General features: G+C 45.7%; 1 protein-coding gene across 2 annotated transcripts in view; it reads left to right on the forward strand.

Annotated features, from left to right (window-relative positions):
- GLRA1 (glycine receptor alpha 1) overlaps positions 1 to 20205 on the forward strand; it is a 37112-nt gene that overhangs the window by 10282 nt on the left and 6625 nt on the right. For both annotated transcript variants that reach the window (XM_039559801.1, XM_039559802.1), the window contains exons 2-4: positions 5164 to 5294; positions 9422 to 9489; positions 17906 to 18129. In XM_039559801.1, the coding sequence (XP_039415735.1) occupies positions 5164 to 5294; positions 9422 to 9489; positions 17906 to 18129 (423 nt within the window). The remainder of the gene's footprint in view (positions 1 to 5163; positions 5295 to 9421; positions 9490 to 17905; positions 18130 to 20205) is intronic.

The raw sequence follows: 20205 nt of genomic DNA on the forward strand, positions 1-20205 counted from the left end.
ATGGAGAAAAACACGCAGGCAGTGAGTTTCATCCTATTTAATTGAATTGCATATCAATAGTGATTGTGCTATTAATTTTGATAGTAAATCTAATCATTAAAATAAAAAGTCTGCTTGCAGTCTCTGCCAAGCCTTCCCAGCAAGGGTCTGGCAGCATTTCCCTCCAGATAACATATTGGTGTGCAGTCAGAAATAAATGTCTGGGTGCAGAGTTTAGGGCTGCCCCTTTTTCTTTTCACCAGGACAATCTGTCCTTCCTGCTGCTGAGGAGAAGAGAGAGGCAGGCAGCCCCAGCATGAGCAGAGGCTGAATCCAGGCTGGGCTCTGCTGAGCTCCAGGATCTGCTCAGGGGCCTCTGTTCCCAGGGTGAGAGTTCAGAAAGAGGAAGGAGGCAGTTACCATGGGCAGCACTTGCTAATCATGGACAGCATGATTCCTTTTTGTGCCCAGCTATCTACTGTTCTCTTTGCAACTGCACCTCTCAGCGCCTGCTGGAGTCAATAAAATGAAGCTGATGAATTCTCCCGCATCCCCAAGCCCCAGCACTGCCCCAGCCTGGCTTTGAAGGTAACGGGGGAAGCAGTTATTCTGCTCGCCTCAGCCTGCCTCAGTCCTGATGGATATTTCCCTCCCCTGGGATATCTACTTACAGAACACATCACATTTGAAGGAAAAATGTGTGAGGCAGCTCACCTGAACACTATTCCCCAACACATCCCTGCCAAGGTTTCTGGCTTGCTGTGTTTCAAAAATAAAATTTAAAACCCCGAACAAACCACTTCAGAAACCTTTGCTGAGCAGCACAGAACCAGGGCAGGGGATCAGGTATCTTCTATTTCCCCAGCCTGCAGAGATCCCACTTCTCTTGAGCCACTGATGTGGCACCACTTTACCTTCACAGGGACCTGTGCCTTCCACACTTTGCAGAGAGATATTTCCTCTGCAAACGCTTGTTTTGCAACAGTTTGTTTCTACTGCCAGACATAATTTTTTTACACTCAGAATTAATGATTAGCAATTAAATTATTTGACAAGGGAATAGAGGCCCTGAGCTAATTAAATTCCTTCATCACTCCTCTCTGAGAAGGAAAAAAACAAACAAACAAAAAGATATTTCTCAGTATCAGCGTTCAGCCAGAATGGGGCATTTTGTGATGCTGGACTTAATTAGATGGACAACCATAGCCACAGCCAAAAAAAAAGTATAAAAATATTGCTCAAGGATCATGCAAATGGGAGGAGGAAGAGGAGGAAACAGCCAGCTGGGGAGCCAGGAGTCAAGTGAACAGACACATCCAGACTGCAGAACAGCCACTTCCTAAGCCAAATAATTGTTTGTAAGAATATATCATCTGTTTAGCCGAAACAAAATGATGCAGACAGAGTAAATAATGCCTGCATAGGCTGGGAAAAACCAGCAAGAGGTGTCCTGCAAGGCTTGGCTGCTCTCTTTTAAGGAATGCAATCCTGAGCTGCTGGGATGCTCATCTCCACCACCTTCACATCCTGCTCGTGGGCTGGACCTCCCGGGGGCTTGCGGGTGTCTGTTTACACACCAGCACTAATATCACAAAAGATTATGCTAGTTCATCGACCCTTTGAAGAGATCCTTCCCATTGTAGCTGCTGTGATGATTGCCTGATGGCACTTTCTCAGCCAGATCCACTAGGGATTACAGCAGCATAAATAAGATAAGCCGCTGTCTGACTGCTATTAAAATGCGCCAAGACGCTCGGCTCAGACAACTCTTACACCAATGCAAACTCCATCCTCGGTGGGTTTGTTACAGGCTTTGCCTCCCTTTGTTTATTCACAGAATAAATCTTCTCTCTGAGCAACACGACAACCCACACTAAATTTCCAATTCTCTTCTATTGCCAATAATTTTCAAATCACTTGGCAATTTCCCTCTCCTTGTCTCTGCTGAGCCAGGAGACAAACAGTCCTGTGGGACTTTCGAGGGTGTTCTGGAAGGACTAAGGGATGGAGAAAATCCCAGAAAGCTCCCAAGGCAACACATATAGCAGTAGTCCAGACAAACCTGGAAGACAGAGGAAGCTGGCAGCTTTTTTGGGTGCTGTCTGAGCTAAGCTGCCATTGCAAAGCTCAGCTGTCACAACCCGAGTGAAGATTTTGGGGCTCTGCTAGATAGAATCCATCCACCTAAAGCAGTGGGGTGGATCAGCCTCTCTGTAGCTTCCAGTGGTGTTTTCTACCATTTTTTCTAATCTAGAGAGTAGACTCAGCTGCCTGCTGCTGGAAAGGCTTTGCTGATCTCTATGCACTGCTTTCTTGCCTTTTCTTGTTAAATCCAGGGGGAGTCCAGTTTTAGGAAAGCCTCTAGTAACCAAACAAACTGGAGGGCACTCAGAACTCACCATTCCCAGGTCAACACCACACAGCAGCCAGACAGATTTTAAAACATGTATCAAGACACTGAAGCCTTGTGTGACAGTTTCAGCACATCCCCAAAGTTGCTCCCAGAGACAGACATGAAGCTCCAGAAAGCAGTGGGGCTGTGAGAGGCTTGTCCTCTCCCAGAGGTTTCTGGGCTTCACTTATACCATTCAGTTATCAATATTTATTACCATGCAGGAACTGAGCCCATGAAATTCATTTACCTGCAACTTTGATGCAGAAAGGATCAGAAAATAGCACCCAAGAAGTACAGACGCACTCCTTGGAAGTGGAGTGAATATACTCAATAAAGGCTTTCACACTGAATTTACAGGAAAGATGAGCACCAATTCCTGTGCTTTTCCACCTCATTTTTTAAAACAAATGCCAGGGGAATTGCAGTTTCTAATTATCTTTTTCCACTTAAAGATTATTAGATGCTTATTAGGTTTGTATTGCCTCTACCCTCCCACACAAATTTTCCATTTCCATATATTCTTCTAGTCTACAGTTAATGAGAAGAAATCAGTATATTGCACTGTCTGGCATCTTGCTGAAGTGGCAGAAGTCTTTGGTTACCAAGTCATTTGCTGCTTAATTGAAATCTTTTCTCTGGACTTATTGCCATGCAGACACTCCATTGGAATGCAGTAGTCAAGCCCAGTATTGATTGTCCTCCCACTCCCAGGTTTCTTCTTCTGCATTTGCAAATCAATTGCACCCTGTTGCTTTCCTTCTAAAAACAAATTAAATTAAAAAACATCGCCCATTCCACAACCCCATTTACCCCTGAAACACATTGGTTCTGCTTTGCATATTTTCTTGGGGCAGAGATGGGGACAAGACAAGAAAGGGGACATGGTTGTAGCAAGATCCACACCTTGTCACATCACCACCGAGCAGGATGTGCATCAGCCCATTCAGATACAGCCAGTGGGAGTGGATTGGGAATACACAAAGGAGTGAATAAAATCCTGGGTTTAGGCTCTCACTGGAAGTGATCTGGAATTCATCTCCCCTCTTCACTGCAAATTAAACTACTTTTAACAGTTAAAAATCCAGCAATCAGAGAACCCTGTTGCAACTTGCAAAAGGAGCCAGACTGCAGTTGTGAGTTTGCAGGATTGAAAACCAAGGCTTGGCAAGCCATCGCTGCTAACACCAGAAAAGAAAGTCAATGCAATGCAGGTTACCAGATTCCTGATTTTGAAATTATGCACCCAAGCACTGTTGAATCCCATCTGTTTTTTGAAGTTCTGAGGAACAAAATGGTTCAAAATGGCTCTTGTCAAGATATCATGTCTCTTTGGGGTTTCAGCTCAAACTTGCATTGGAAGAACTCATCTTTGGGGGCAGGATCACATTAATACCATGCATATTTACAGTCCTAAATTCTTCCCAAAAGATCTTGTGTCAGTTCTTAGCACTACTCCTGCAGGTTTGACTACTGCAAAACTTCCCAAGGTGAGGCCCTCATGCTGTTGGAGGACTCTGGTGTCATTTCTGAGGATGTGTAGCCAAATATCCTGTGCCTGTTGTAAACCCTTAGACCTCCCAGCTGCTCTTTCAGGGGCTGCTCACCAATCCCACACAGCCTTTGTATTTCAGAAAATTCAGGAGATTTGCAAAGTGTGAAGCAATGGCCTCACTTCCTCCTGAGCAGCTTCCTTTGGCTCATCGTGCATTTGCATTGCAATGCTGCCTGCAGGCTCTACCCAGCACCAGGCACCTGAGCCCACAGGCAGACACAGCTCTCGCCCTAAGCACATTGCATAGATGGTTTGGGAGATTTTTTGGATAGCCTAGGCAATTTTACTCAACACTTGCAGCCTGGGAACACATTGGCATTCAAGTAGAAACCGTACAACCAGAGGGAAGGTACTGAACAGTGTCTGTTCCTGTCACAAAGTCAAACCTTCCTGCAAAGCTGCAAATGAGCACCTAATATCAAGGGTAGCTTGTTCCTGTGTAGATGGCAACAACAGACTTCCTAAGCCCAAATCACCACCCTGCAGATCTTGCAGACTACCATGGAGTCAGAAGGCACACTGCCAGCCACAGGCTTTTGTCTTCTACAGATAGAGTGAAATCATGAATTTATCTGCCCCAAAGGCCATACAGGTCCCAGAAAGATTCCCTTCCTTTCATCTTCGATCCAATATGAGTATATAATTTCAGGACCACACTCCAGTTTTGTGTTAATCTCAGACCCTGCACTGCAGGTACCAATAGTAAAGGCTGGGCTGATCAGCAAAAACACCCCTCTCCCCTACAGCCCCAAGGACTCTGCACGAGCTGTACCATCACGTGGTGCTCATTTAAACCTCAAACTCCAGATTCCTCTGATCCTACCTGCCTTTTGGAAAATCATACTGTCAGAGTACCGAATATGCTCCTTCCTATTTGCCCTGTAATTAAGCAGTAATTGCTGCCCAAGGCTAATCTCAGAGTGTATTTTACCTGTGGAGCTCAGCGCCAGAGTTCACATTCATAATTTAGTGGCACGCTAAGGAGCTATACCTAAACTCACAAAAGGATTTTCACTACTCATCATCTCTCTTCTACTTTGGTGGCAGCTGGGATTCTGTATTTGGAGATGTTTGGGCTGGGCAAACAAATTAGCTGAGACCAGCCTCATTAGGAATTCACATGGGTACCCATCCTGCCTCAGCAGGAATAAGATGCTGACTGCTATGTTTCTGGACCCCAAGCCCTCCCCAGCATGGGATACACACTGAAACCTCCTCTTTATTTCTACTTGCACAGCCTGGCAGCCTCCAAAGAAGCTGAAGCAGCAGCTCGCTCTGCCCCCAAACCCATGTCTCCTTCGGATTTCTTGGATAAGTTGATGGGGCGAACTTCGGGATACGATGCCAGGATTAGACCAAATTTTAAAGGTATGCAAAAAAGCCCAGCTTTGTTTCATTTTGGGATTGAAAACTGCATGCAATCCTCATTAATATCTTCCTAACGCTACATGAAATATGAATACTTATGTTCTTATGAAGTACGTATTATAACAATACTTGGCACATGGATCCCTGTAGATGTCTGGAAAGACATCATCAAATGTCTGCTCAGAGTGGAAACAGCCTTGTAAGAACTCCACATACAAGAAACATAGGGACCCCTTATCTCTCCAATACAGGGATCGAGGATCCTGCCAATCCAAGCAGTGACTGGAAGGGAGCTGAACATACTTGGAGGTCAGGATAAAACCTCCAACTTCCCTTTCCCCTGAAGTCACTGCCCACGGCACCTGCTAGTGGAAGGCACTGTTCCTCCCTTACAGCCACTGCAGCCAAGAGGAGTCTCTCCCATCAGCTCCACAGAAATTCCACAAGATGCCAGGGGCAGCCTGAACCCATCCCTGTCCCCCACGGTTAAGGGGCTCTTAAGCCCAACACTGCTCCATTGTTTCACCCCCAGTTTTCCAGTCTACCCCATATTCCATGGCAGCCAAACAGCACTGAATCAGGCTCTGGCAGAGGCAACAAAACCTCTTTTCCTCCTTAAAACACCTCTTCTACAACAGTGGGGTGTGGGGTTTTGCAATGGGGTTTTTGGATGGCTTTTTCAACCTGGCCTAATGTGGAAGAAATCTCTGCACATGGCAGAGAGGTTGGAACTAGAGGGTCTTTAACTCAAACCATTCTATGATTTTTTGTTTTCCTTTCTTTTTAACTGAGCTCCCTTTCCCAGAGCTCTTTGGCCCTGAATCACGGCCAGAGATAAAGCAGGACCTGCCCCTCTCAGCCACTGCCCAGCCATCTCCAAAGCTCACTTTTTTCACTTATTTTGTTTCCTGCAACCAGTTCCACCTCCCCTGAAGCCACTGGCAGGGCTGACATAGGACTCCCAGAACCCATTAATCACTGGTGACAGCACCTGGCACCCACTTTAAACAATGAACTCTGTACTGGGCTTTTAAACCCAAAGAAAGGTGGGAGCCCTGTGTCCCAGTAACCAATCAGGCAACACAAGACACTGCTGTTCTTGTCCAAATCTCAAAGAGTTAAAACACCACCATGTAAACCCGCCTACCACTAAATTATGCAGACACACAAATTAAACTTTAATATTTAATGAAATGTATACATTCACTTCCTGCTGAAGGCAGCTGTATTGCATTTTTATTTGAGATAATTTAATTTCAGTTTTATTTCAATGAACTACACCTTCCCCTCAGGGCAGTTTTGCTGGCTTAGCCTCCCACACATAAATCAGGCTCCAATTTATATGGGATGCATAGGAGGTGTTTTACAGAGCTTGGGGTTGTAGCTCTCAAAGCACATCATTTAAATTAACTGCAGTAACTCATAAGGACATTTTAATTGCTTAGATCTAAATGAAAATAATACCAAAGTTCCATATCAGATTGATTTTTGGGGAGAGGAAGATTAACAAAGAGAAGATTGCAGCTTTTCCATAAACGCAGTAACGTCTGGGCTTAGCTGTGGATTCACATTCTGAGAACAAAGCAGCAGTATTTGGATTTTGATTTAAGTTGGAGGATGAAGTCAGGAACTCAGGCAGGGACAGAGAGGAACCTGGCAGGCACTGAGCAGGGGACCTCTCACCCAGGCTGTGTCCTTACCCCTGCTTCTGGAAAACTACATCCCTTCACAGCTGCATCCCAGCACAGAGGAGGAATATTTCAGTGGCAGGCAGGGAATTTTCTAGAGCCTCTCACAAGCTAAAAAATACCAAACACCTCCAAATCCTGCAGGGAGCTCACGACTCTCCTTAGACACACTGGGAAGAGCTCAGTGCCTCAACAACAGCTGGGCTGCTCCAAGGAGCCTTCACATGCACAGGGCCAAACCCACCCCACACTCAGCTTCATGTCAGCATGAATCAGGAACAGGGGGACCAAAATGTCCCATACCTGTCAGAGTGATGAGCACATGCAGTCATCCAGGAGAGCAGCTCAGTGTTTTCCTTATACTGTGCCCTTTGGGAAGGGAATCACATGTACAAGGATCTTTTATGTGGTTCATGAACAGATCCAGAACAGAAAACCAATGCCCCTGAGCTCAACAGAAGGGATGAAGCAAGTACTAAAGCCTGATAACTGTGTGCTTTCAGCTTCTGGATAAACTGCTGGATAAGAGAGGCTGGTGAAAGCAGGGGAAAAAAAAGATATAATTTTATGTCTGATAGCTCAATCCATGCCAGTGTTTAACAGTCTGGAGAAAGCTGCACAGATTGAACAGTGTGAGATGCTGCTGAGCTGGCAGTGGTTGTCTGGGGGCTGGTTAGACAGCAGCCTGCTTGGATTGCCTGGGACTCACACCAAGAAGACCCCAGCAGAGAGCATCGCTGCAGGGGACGGGCACAAACTTTCGGAGGAGGCCAAAGTAGGAGAAGAGGAAAGGGAAATGAAGAGGAGAAAACCAAGCTCCAAATGTTCCTCAGTAATCAGGAAAATCCATTAATTTCCACACAGGAGGAAGTTTGCACTGATTAGAGGCACAAGGCTCTCGTTAAAGCCATTCCTCCCCCCCAGTATTTCATCCTGCAGCAACTGCCAGGCTGCAGATGTGACCTTAGCAGGAGCATCACTCCCCCAGCAGGCTGAGCCACCAGGCAGTGTTTGAAATGCAGACACCATCCCTGACTCTATAAAGAATAGGGGAATAATCTGAAAATCCACGCTCTCTACTTTCACAGATCTTATCTTCCCAGAAGCATCTGTCACAGGGATGATATGAGATTAACTCCTCCGGTGTAAAAGGGGACCTTGGTCCCTGGGGGAGTGTCTCTGCTCCCTGCCTGGGCTGCCTTTCCCCACCACATCCTGGGCAGTGCCCACAGCAGGTCCTTTGGCAGCCCCCAGAGCAGAGGCCCCTTTTGCTTCAACTCTCTACAAAAGTCCTCTCATTATATGTGGGCAAGTCACTGGTTTGCCAGGCACCAGATATGCCCTGGTTCCAAGATATTCCCTGGCTTTCACTGAACTGCAGGTCTTGGCATCTCCCTGTGTGTAAATGCAGCATTTCCACCTCAGATTTTCCAGGCAATGTTGTGAAACACTTCCAGTCTCACCTTTGGGCATTGGTACCACATGAACAGACTGACCCCCATGCCCTCAAACCGCAGTCTTTTCATCCCTTAACACTCACTTTTCTTTTGATGACCTCTTAACTTCTCCAATATGAGCAGGGTAAGCAAAGCTTTGGTCTGAAAGCAAATCAAGCCCGGGAGAGGCATGGTCCAGAGTCCAGGATTACCTTCTGCAAATACAGGACATGCAGAGAACTCCTGCTGGCAGAGCCCTGAAGTCAGGATCATCACCCAGGGTTTGGGGTTTACAAGCAATTCTGCTTGTAAACACCAACAGCAACACAAGAAACACAGGCACTGAAACAGCTAAAAAGGAGTTCTCAGGACGCTGGAAAGGTCTTTGGGATTTGCAGCCTGGGATTTACTCTGCAGAGCAGCCAGTCCCTCCCTGCTGTTTGAGGATGCAGAGGGTCAAACAGGAGGTGTCAGCTCCCCAACACCACCATCATCCTGTGGGGTATTTGCTGCTTTAGCCACCCTGATCCCTACAGCACACTCTGCTGCACTGGCTTTGTAGAGAGCACATCATCCTAGTTCAGGAACTTCATATGAGTATTTCACATGTGTAGCTCTAATTAAAATTCAATTTTCTCTCAGCTCCTTTCTGGGGTAGTTTGCTATCACGTTCAAGGTGAGATTTGACATCCATATAGCCAGGTCAAGATATCTAGAAACTGTCCTGGCTGGCTCTGATCTATTCCTTTTCATCTGAACAGTTCCCAGCAGAGATCTATAAACCCTCTGCCAAAGAGGGGAGCAGAGGCAGAGCAAGAGCACTGTCTGGTGTCAAACTGGCATCGGAACCAAGACTAGACCAGGCAGAGCCACACAGACCTTACTCCCCTACTCACCCCTCAGTCACTGCATTCCCACAGCAGGTTTTAACTCCACAGAGTGAAAATCCTTTGTTTCATGAGCACACAGTGAACTGCTCTTCCAATCTGTATTTGTCATGCAGGCCCACCAGTGAACGTCAGCTGCAACATTTTCATCAACAGCTTTGGTTCGATTGCAGAAACAACTATGGTAAGTAAAAATCACAGCACAGCTGCTCAGCTACTGGCTCAGCCTCACTGCACTCCCAGAAAATGCAGCATCACCCTCCTCCTCAGAGTGACCAGGGAAAAACACTCAGTGCTCCCAAGCTTACTTAAAGTTTGAGTAAATTAATGGTCAACACACAAGACTCATTACATGTAGCTGAAGATCACACAGTCTCTGTCTCCATCTTAGAAAAACACTGCACAGGCAAAGGGCAAGGGTCAGAAAGGAAAACAAATAATCTTTTTCTGAAGATTTGCCTAAGGCTCCAAGCTCAGCGACAGTTACAGATACTTTGTGTTTAACTGGGCATAAATCCAAATTTAATCTGGATTCAAAGAGAAGGGAAATCATCTGAACTCAAATTCAGCTTACACCAAGGTTTCAGATTTGCAAAGATTAAGAGAATTATTAACGATTAAGATGATTGTTTTCTTGAAGACATATTTCTGGTATACAATGATTTTTACTAGAAAATCAAACCCAATATTTCTGAGTTAAGGCTCACTTCATACAAAATTAGTGAGCATGGCTAAAGGCTGTATCTAATTGGCAAGGCACTAGGAGCAGAGGATCACTAGAACAGGAGATAATTGCTCCATCTGAAAACTATTAAAGATTGGTTGTGACATAACCAGTGAACAGCAAAGGAAAACTCTGGAGGTACTGTGCCTTACCGCTGTGCTAATTAAAGATAATCCAGAAATATGGTGTTTAATTACCCTCTGGTAATTCTTTTTCGAGAAAAATGCTGAATGAAGAATGCAAGGCTCCAGCTTCAGGCATTTTGTGCATTCAGGCAGGAAGTTTTAGGCTTTACATATAGATCACACGCCTTGACTTGAACAAATTACTTGGCATGCACACCATTGTCAGAGGAGAGCCACAGCCACACAGTCTGGGGCTATAAGCCTCTTCTGACACTACATCATTCTGCTGGAAATGTTTGGGTTGGGACAGTTCAGTTCTGGTAGTGGAGGGGGGAAAAAAAGCTGTTATTCTGTTCAAGCACAAGGAAACAGATTTCCTATCTGGACTGCAGAATTTGTCAGAGCTCACAGGTGAGAAGTGTAGCATGGATTCATTTGTATATAAAGCAAAAGAGGAAGAAATGCCACCAAAATACACATCTGTTCCTAATTTATTGTTTATTGGTACCTCCTTTGGCATCACAGGCAATAAATACTGCTCCTACACACCAATCCAGAGTGCAAGGGAGAGGGACAGGCCCACAAAGGACCTGTGCAATGCACAGACCACATTCCATTGACATGTTCTTTCAGTGCATCTGTCCCACACTCTGAGACGCACTGGAGCAGCCAAAGATGCCACATGATCCCTGTAAGCAGGATGCTCAGTAAAATTAGCACAGACTAGCACGAGAGAGATGCAGTTCACCTCCAAGCCACGCTGCAGGGGCTTGCTATCCTCTCCAGCTGCCACCCATTTCATAGGCAATCTTCCATAGAAAAAAAAATATTCCCATGGGAACCAAAGAACACCCTGTGGGCACATTGCTTTGTCTAGAAATCTCCAAGGCAGCTCTGACAAGCCAGTCCAGATGTCAGGCTGACGCAGCATTGCACACAGCCTGAGCTAATGCTCTTGTGTGGGAGCAGCATTCTGCTTGTAAACACCAACAGCAACACGAGAAATACAGGTACTGAGACAGCTGAAAAGGAGGTCTCAGCAGGCTGGAGAGGTCCTGGGGATTTGTAACATGGGATTTATTCTGCAGAGCAGCCAGAGCCTCCCCACTGTTTGAGGATGCAGCAGGACAAACAGGCAGTGTCAGCTCCCCAGCGGTTTCTGGGAAGAACAGACAGTCCTGGGCTTTTGAGAGGGACCTGACTGTTTTGAATTCAAACAAGGGGAACAAGTGGTCAAACATCAGAGGAAGGAGTGGCAGCTTGCAAAAGGGAGAGGAGCAAATCAGTGTTTTACCACAAAGAAAGGCAGAGTCTATCACTGACCCCTGGGACTGACAGCGGCAAAACTCCCCCAGCTGCTTCACTGGCCAAAAAGAGAATAAAAATTATGTTTTAAACCTCCATCATTAGGCACCCTAAGCCTAGTCAGGTTCAGGTCTGAGTACTACATCACCTTATATTTCATTACTATTACACTACTACGTACAGGAGAAGTCACAGTGTTTAGTGGGTGTCCCACATGCAGTTAGAGAAGGCTTTAAAATATCTCCATAGTGGGTTGATAGTTCCTACAGAAAATACCACTGCTCCCTTCTAAGTTTACACTGCCTGAATATCCCAAATCAGTGTAAACCATGAGCTCACCATGCAGAGGATTAGAGAAATTAGAGGTGAGTGCTCACTTAAAGCTTGAGGCATCATGGGAGGTAAAGGAAGAGGAGAAAATACAGAAAAATAGAAAAAAAACCCCAGGCATTTGATGCAGACAGCTGGGCCTACAAACCTCAGAAGGAAGGGAAATGAGTTGTAGCCAAGAGAAGGCACAAACTCCCCAGAGTTGGCAGAAAGCTGACATCTGCCCCACAAAGTTTCAAAATGAACAAGGCAAGAAATGGGGATCTGAAAATTGCTGCAAGGTTAGGGGGAATCCAAAAAAAAAAAAAAATCATCCACCAAATTGAATTCCTAAGGCAGAGCTGATTTAGAGCAAGGGAAGTAACTCCTTTAAGCATCCTGCAGAGCTGGAGACCCAACATAAAAGCCTCTAGTGGTGCACATAATTGATTGGACATTTATGTAGGATTGCAGCTCAGAGCTTCTATCCAGCCTCACTTGCCTGGAGCTCTAAGGACAAGGGAACCTGAGACTGGGAACACATCGCTGTGAACCCAGCCAGTGCTCCAAAGGGAAGGACAGGACCCACCCCAACAGCCACACGAGTGCAGACAGGCTCCTCCTGTCCCAAAGCATCCAACACCAAGGCTTTCCCAAGGACAAGTGCAAGATGCAGCCACTCTCTCCAATTATTACTACAAAAACCAAACAACCCCCAAACACAAGCTCTTAAATCCATTTTTGCTGTTCAAAAGCATAAACAGCTCCCCAGCCATAAGAAACTATGAAACCTATAGCAAATATACAAATTCCTCATTCCAAATAAATGAAAGTGAAGCACTTTGGGAACAGGTCTTGGGTTTTAAGTGAATAAACTGCACCAGCTTTGGCTTTTCTTTGGGGCATGAGGCAACTGATAGGATTATCTGGGCATTTCATTAACAAATTCCCTGCTATAACAGCAAATGGAAAATTAAGTGATGCCCTTGCTCTCTCTTCCAACAGAATCTGCAGTTTTATGGCCTTTCACTGGCTTAGGCAGCTGGGAGCATTTTGTATACAGTGAAGGCACATGGAGAAGGAGGAATTTATTTTTGTATCATCACCTAGCAATGCTAGCTGAGCTGGACTCAAAATGAGTTTTCCAGACTGATTTTAAAAAGGACCCACACACAGCAAAAAAGAGACTGAAAAAGAAAGAAAAATCACAGAAGAGCCAGCACAGGCTCCCTTAGACACTGTGTAAAAATGCAAATTTCTTTTTGCTGCTTTCATGCCATAGTGATCTCATCTGAAAAGAGCAAAGCAAACGTGACCTTCCAGCCAGCTGCAGCACAGCCACAATTGGGCTCCCAGCATCTCTTGAGGACAGGAGAAGCTGGAGGCTGCAACTGTCCAAATGTTAAGTACTTGTTCAGACACATCTGTACATGAGATTTCCAACAAGGAAACAAAGCACCCTGCAAAGCAGACCAAGCAATTCACTCCACACCCACCAGCCCCAGTGCAGCAGAGATTCTGATGAAGAACTTGGGTCACACATTTAGCACTGGTCCCACTCACCCCAAGATCAGCAAAAGATGTAACTTTCAATGCACAAATCCCATAGCAAAAGTAAGGTTTTGAGCAAAATTTCCTGCAGTCAGTCATTCTTAAACCCAACCATCAGTCCCACAGAGATGATAAGCACGTAACAAGCCACATAACACAAAATGAAAAGGTTTTCACAACAACTCGCAGTCTGCTGCCACCTCAATGTTAGGCCTGCAGTGTTCCAGCTGTCTGTGGTTAGAATTTGTGTTCACACTAATGAAGAAGGGAGGGGGAAAAGAAAAAACAGCAAAAAGCCATGAGATTGGACTGTATAACTCAGATACAAGGACACAAAATCTCCTCAAGCTGAGAAACAAGACCTCACTACTAAATACTTACATTTGCAATTCTGGATGCTGGCTGCATCTCACACCCCAGCAACTCCACTGGCTCAAAAAGATATATATTCCCCACTTTTTGTAGGAAGACACAGAAAATCTTTCCACGTTGGGCTCCAGAATAAAAAAACTCCACACTAATCAAGCAGCAGGGTACTGCTCCCACCCCTCATCAGGTTCATCCCTTCTCTGATACAGACTCCTCCTCCCCAGGTGTGGTTTCACACCGGCTTCAAATTGGCTGCTTAGCTACAGCTCTGATAAGGTAAAGAGGTGCTTTATTAACCCTTCCAGGGGCTGCTCCTGGTGTGCTTGGTGTTTTTGCAGTCTGTTGCAGTGCTCCTTGGCAAGGCAGGTTGCATTCAGAATGTTTGTTCATACCCATTCTAGAGAATTAACTCAGTGCTAATAAAGCCCCTCATGCTCTGCTGCCCAGGTGGAGTCACAGAGTCCCCTTCTGAAGGAGCTCAGTCTCTACCCTGTTTTTTCAGTTAGCAAAATGTAAATTTATCGAAGAGGAAATCTGTTCAGTGCAGAGGCTGCTCTGACAGAACTCCTGAGTCACGGGGAAAACCTCTTGAGTGCCCTGAGAGGCTCCATCTCTTCTGCCCAGCACTGCCTCCAGCCTCCTCTGCTTTCAGCAGAAGATGTCAAGGCTGTGGGATCTTGGGAAGGCAAGGTCTCAAACGATCTTCTGTTTCCTTGTCTCCTTGCGAGGTCACTAAGCAGAATTTCATTTCAGCATTATCAAATTGAACTACTTTGATCACTCCAGTTACTCTCTTCCTGCTTTGTGTCATTTCCCTCTTGGGAGTAAAATGCCTTTGTGCCAAATTGCAAAGCTCCTGAATGCCTTCACTGCACAGAGCTGCTGCTCCCCTCTCCCAACCCAGCCAGAGGAGCAGGCTGCACAAGATAATCAATGCCTGGATGTGATAGGCACACAAATGAGGAACCTGAGTGATAAGAAGGATACAGAGAAAGAGAATTTTTTTTTTTTTGCCAAGTTTGCAGCCCCAGTCAAACCTCTTTTTTCTTAAAGTTCAGACCAGAAATTGGCCCATTCTGTCCATCATTTAGGAATAACTGTGGACTTCTTGGTGATGCTGATTAAGATCTCCTGTAACAGCAACCGTGAGAAATGCTGCGTATCTCCAGGTAGCCGAGGGATGAGTGCTGCTTGGCTCATCACCTCTCAGCCTGACTGCAATGCTGAGGACACAGCTTTCAGCACAGAGGCTCTTTAGCTGGTGCAGAACACTGTAACCCTTCTCTTAGCCTGTGTCACAGCACAGACATACCCTGACTGCTCTCCATGCCTTCTGCTGGCTCCTCAGGCAGTGTCATGTCTGGTTTGCAGTCACAGTGCCTGGTTTTACATTTATGTTCAGATAAGAAACCTAAAAGGCTGCTCAGAACCTTCAATACTGCAGTGCAATGACATAAGGGCAAAGGAATCTGGGGAAAAACAATATTCTCAGTGAGCAGGCCAGGATTGTGGAGTAAACTCACTGAGTAGGAAGACCTTCATAAACACACACACAGAGGTAAAATATTAATGCCCTGAAATGGCAAAGCCAGAGAATTGCATTCAGTGCATAGATCATATTTCTTCATCGTGGCCTTTTCTATATCACAACATAAATGCTTCGTTTTCTGTATCCCAAAACAGAAATATCCACACCAAACCCTTCTGTCCAAAGGAGGAACACAGAGTAACACAACCCAGAGTTACTCCCCACACTGCTGCATGTGGCCAGGGTGGAGGTGGTACAGCTTCTCACACCACACATTCACAAGGTGCCTCTGGACTGTTCTCAGTGGGTGGGACATGAGGACAGGACACTGTGGCTCTAGAGGTCGTTAGGAGGGGCCTTCTCACAGCCAATCACTGTGAGAAGTTAATTTTCATTTGGCCCACAAACGTTTAACTAAGATGCCTCCTTATGGTGACAAAGACTATGGCTGTCATTCTGCCTGTGGTCTCCCATGCTTGCTGTGGGGGCAACATAGACCATTCAGTACCTCCTGTCTCACCCTTTCCTGTCCTTTGGGCAAGTTTTGGAGCCGAAGCAGTGAATTTACTCCATCAACAAAGCCTATCTGCAGTAACACAGGCTGTTGTAGGGAATTTGGCTCCATTCCCTCCCCCCTTCTACTACTCCATCAGCCTGAGCACAGTTCTGGGCAGCTACCACTGAAGTTTCTTCCAAACATGAGTTTAATTTGTGTTGTACATGACAGAAGTCCCAAACTGGAGCTGACCTGTTAGCATCTAGCTTATTTGTAGCTGAATAAGCAAAACAACCTTTTGCTTTCTACCTACTAGGTCAGTGACATTGATTTCCCCTGACTGCAAGGGCTGCAGATCTTGACACACAGAAAAGGGAGAATTGAAAATATACACGTTGTTCTGGGAGCTGCTGCCTGCTGTGGAAAGTGGGAATTCATGGTTCCCTTCCTTTTCCAGGCTTGTGTGATGGGCCGGTCCTGCGCTGAGACCCTGGCCCCCAGCTGTCCCCAGCTATTCCCATTTCCTGCAGACACATTATCCAGGGTTGACAGAGATGAACAATTAAGTCAGAGGGATGCACTAGGACTTGTGAAGGTGACATTTGGAATATCAGCAGAAGGAAAGAGTGTTGCAACTCTTTTTCATGTTCAGAGGTCTGCTCCTTTTAGCGTCAAGCCCGTGGTTCATTTGCTGATGTCACAATCATTAATGTCATTAGCAGCTTCTGTGCTCTGAGGATGCAGATGGCACCAAGTGGCCTGAAATAGACTCTAGACCACATGCTTGGCTAGGAAGTGCCTCATCCAAAACACAGAGCACCCAACACAATTGTCTCCCAACCCTCCAGAGCCACTGGACACCACGAGAGTCATGTCCTCCTGGACAAGAGGCGGTAGGTTCACAGTCAAGTGAGCACTTGAGGCAGCAGGTCTCTCCTACACAGGCACCCTTTAACTCCAGAGCTTTGTGCTCTCCAGGTGGAAAGGACAGAGCTGGTGTCAGAGTGAGGGAGAGCCTCTCACCAAGTGCCTGCAGCAGGTATTGGATACTGGCAGGTACGTCAGGCACTGTCCATTGACTGTCTCCTAATAAAAGTCTTCCAAGTACATTTGTGTTAGAAAGGCAACAAAGAAACCCTTAATCATGGGAGCATCTATTCATTTGGGCCTGGGCGGTGGAATTGGTTTATTATATGCTACTCTTCAGACACAGTCTGCCTCTGTACTTAGAAAATGTCGATTAATTTATGGTTGTGGAGCTTTCATCCCTCTCCTGATAGCTGGCACATCCTCTCCCCATTTCAATTTGTTGGCTCACTTTCTTATGTGAAAGTCAGAAGAAAAGGAGCATGCAGATCACCCTGGGAAGCTGTTAGTCAGACAGGGAGAAGAGGAACTGCCTCTAATTTTCCAGGAGAGTGTCTGCACTCAACCTCAGCAGCCAGCCTTGACCTGGAGAACTTAGGGGAGCTGTAAGACTTGTGGTTATGAAGCAAGTATAATTTTGCATAGTGCTGAGGGACTACCTTTAAATAAGGAAGATGGTCATCCTATAAAATCTGATGCATTTATGGCATTTTGACATTAGAGCAGGGAACACAGAATGCTCAGGATTAGGAGAGCAGACTTCATGCAGTATCCCTCTCCTGCTCATAAACTCTAACCAAAGGCATCTGCTCCCATTGGCTCATCTGAGTTATCCTCACATTAGCAGACACACAGGGAACTTCTCTTTCATGGACAACGCGTCTCACTGTGCCTTTTCCTTTCCCAGTGCTGGGGAAACCCCAGATAGCCACAATATGGGACAGTTCAGCACTGAAAGGAAGCTGGTTTCAGTTTCTTTCCCCGCTTAATCCTCTGGAACATCCTCCTGCTGACTGCAGCCTCCACAGCTGCTCATCGCCTCTGCAGCCCCAGGGTCCAGACAGAGAGGTCCTGACACTTCCCACACAGCTGACAATTGCTGTAACAGAGGGACGCAGGGACAGGCAGCTGCTCATGCTATGACATAGCTGTGAGCTACAAAGCTAAAAATTAATAGCAGTTCCTTGAGGAATAATACCAAAAACGCTTGGCATAGCTTGGGAACATAGGCCTAGACATGGTGTGTCTCATTTTAGGATGATTTTAGTATGTGCTCCCCAGCTGTCAGCACTTTGAGGCTGCTCTGAGCTCTGTGTGTCTGTGCAGGACTACAGGGTGAACATCTTCCTGCGGCAGCAGTGGAATGACCCCCGGCTGGCCTACAATGAGTACCCTGACGACTCCCTGGACCTGGACCCCTCCATGCTGGACTCCATCTGGAAACCTGACTTGTTCTTTGCTAACGAGAAAGGGGCCCATTTCCATGAGATTACCACAGACAACAAGCTGCTGAGGATCTCCCGGAATGGCAATGTCCTCTACAGCATCAGGTGAGGTGACTCCACCAAGGTGGGGAAGGGCACAACTAAACTCCCCCTGTTCAAGCCTAGACTTCCAGCATGCTGTTGGAGAAAAGAAATGTGGGGGTTTTTAAAGTGGGAGATCAAACAATTAGCAGTGTTGAAGCAATGTGGTGGGAAGAGACCTCTGCTAAAGCATATTGAGACAGAGTGTTGGTCTGGGAGGGAATTTAACTCATCTTTACCTTTCTCAGTTCAAGGACTTCTGCTCCTTGCTAGTAGATTCCTTAACATCCCTGATGTAAAATTACTTCAGATCTCTTATGTTAGTACAAGCCTAAAACCAGCTGTGCTATGTGAAAACCAGTAGAAGCCCATGAACACCCTGTTTTCAAAGCTGCAGCATTTCCTGACCAAAAAAAAAGTAAAAAACAGGGAAAATGCTAAGTAGAGCTCCATGGCTTTGTCCCAGCCTAATTTTTCCCAGCCATCCCTTTACTGCTAGATCCAAGAATCCACCAGTGAAGTTGAACTAATTGCATTGAGTTTCCCACAGGAAATCAATCTGAGCCCCCTCCTTCACTTCCAACCCCATTCACGCTTTATTTTAAACCAATGAAATCAAGATCAAACTTCATGAGCTTAGACTGGGAAAGTTTAACTCTATATTGAAGACTTTTTCACCTCATGTGTAATGTAAATTTGCCTATGGAACGCACACCCCATCTCACACCGCAGCTTCCAGTGGCAGCCATGGGAAGGAAAAGCAGTCTGGAGCTGTAAAATGGGAAATAAACAGCTTAATGCTGAAAAGTAGACATCCATTAAACACCAAGGTGGTTCCAGCCCAAAGATGAGCTCCCTGATGGCCAAAACAGTAAGAGAATTGCCACTGTGTTGGCTGAATGGGGAAACCTCACAGTTCTTAGTTTTTAAAACCAGGCAGGGAGTAAAACCAACAGCAGCAGCTTGGTAGCGAGCATGGCACAGAGTTCTCTTCCAGGAGGGTCTGCAGGGGCACGGGGGCAATACTGGGTTATCCCAGCCCTGGGGTTGCTCTGCCAGGCAGAGCAATGACTCAGCAGGGAACATGGAAAAATCACCATTTTCAAGGCAAAAACTCAAAAACATTTCAGTTTAAAAAAACAGCTTTCCTGTCTCACTCATCTCTAAATGAAAATATGGGTTTCTTTAGAAGTACATTTTCCTGTGAAAATGAAAAAGATAGAGGACATTCCCAAAGCACAGTGTAAATGCAAAGAGTTCCCAGTTCCCAGTCTTTCCCTTTAAATAAAACTCTATAAGGTGCTCTGCCATTTCATAACTGGTTCTTTACTACTACTATTTGCAATAATCAAACTCTAGGCAAGTCATTTACAAGAAGGTGGACTTTGTCACATCTTCTGTCCCAACATGCCTCTAAACTCAAGCTGAGAATTTCTAACAACATAAGATTTTAAATTAAAGTATCTTTCCCTCCTGATAAGCTTCTTGTAGGTCTGATGATAGAAAAATTCAATTTCTGTCCCCTGGGTAATTCTGCTATTTCTACATCAAGGTAAAAAGCTGAAAACCCTAAACACTTCAGGGAACAGCATTTTCAACACTATCAAACTAAATAACTCAAGTCTAACTATCTGGAGCAAATCATTTAGTATCAGCTTGTTGAACCAACCAAACACCTTGAGCATAGATCATGGTGCAGGGCAGCACAGCAATATAACACAGAAAATGCAGCCTGCACCTAGTGGAAAATGGGGACAGAAGTAGATGTCTCAAGGGCTCTGCAGGAATTCAGGAAGATACAGGATTCATATTGGCTTAGCACAAGGCATTTTCTCTGCAGAAAATTCCACTGAAGTCTTTCTTTCCCCCCACACAAACATATGATTTTGATCAAACTTCTTGTTGGTGGTTTCTTTATGACACAGAAATGTTCTGTTCAGAGATTTACAAGTAGTCCCAATATCTAGCATTGCATTTGGGGGGTCCAGAGAGTGGGCTTGGGCTTTCTGCTAATCCAGCCTGTTGTGAACCTGAGGCAAGAAAGGAAAAGCGAAGCAGCAGAACTGTTTGGTGAGGGAACTCTTTGTTCCACGCAGTCTA

This window comes from Corvus cornix, chromosome 13 (assembly GCF_000738735.6).
Source record: "Corvus cornix cornix isolate S_Up_H32 chromosome 13, ASM73873v5, whole genome shotgun sequence".
Classification (NCBI taxonomy): Eukaryota; Metazoa; Chordata; class Aves; order Passeriformes; family Corvidae; genus Corvus; species Corvus cornix.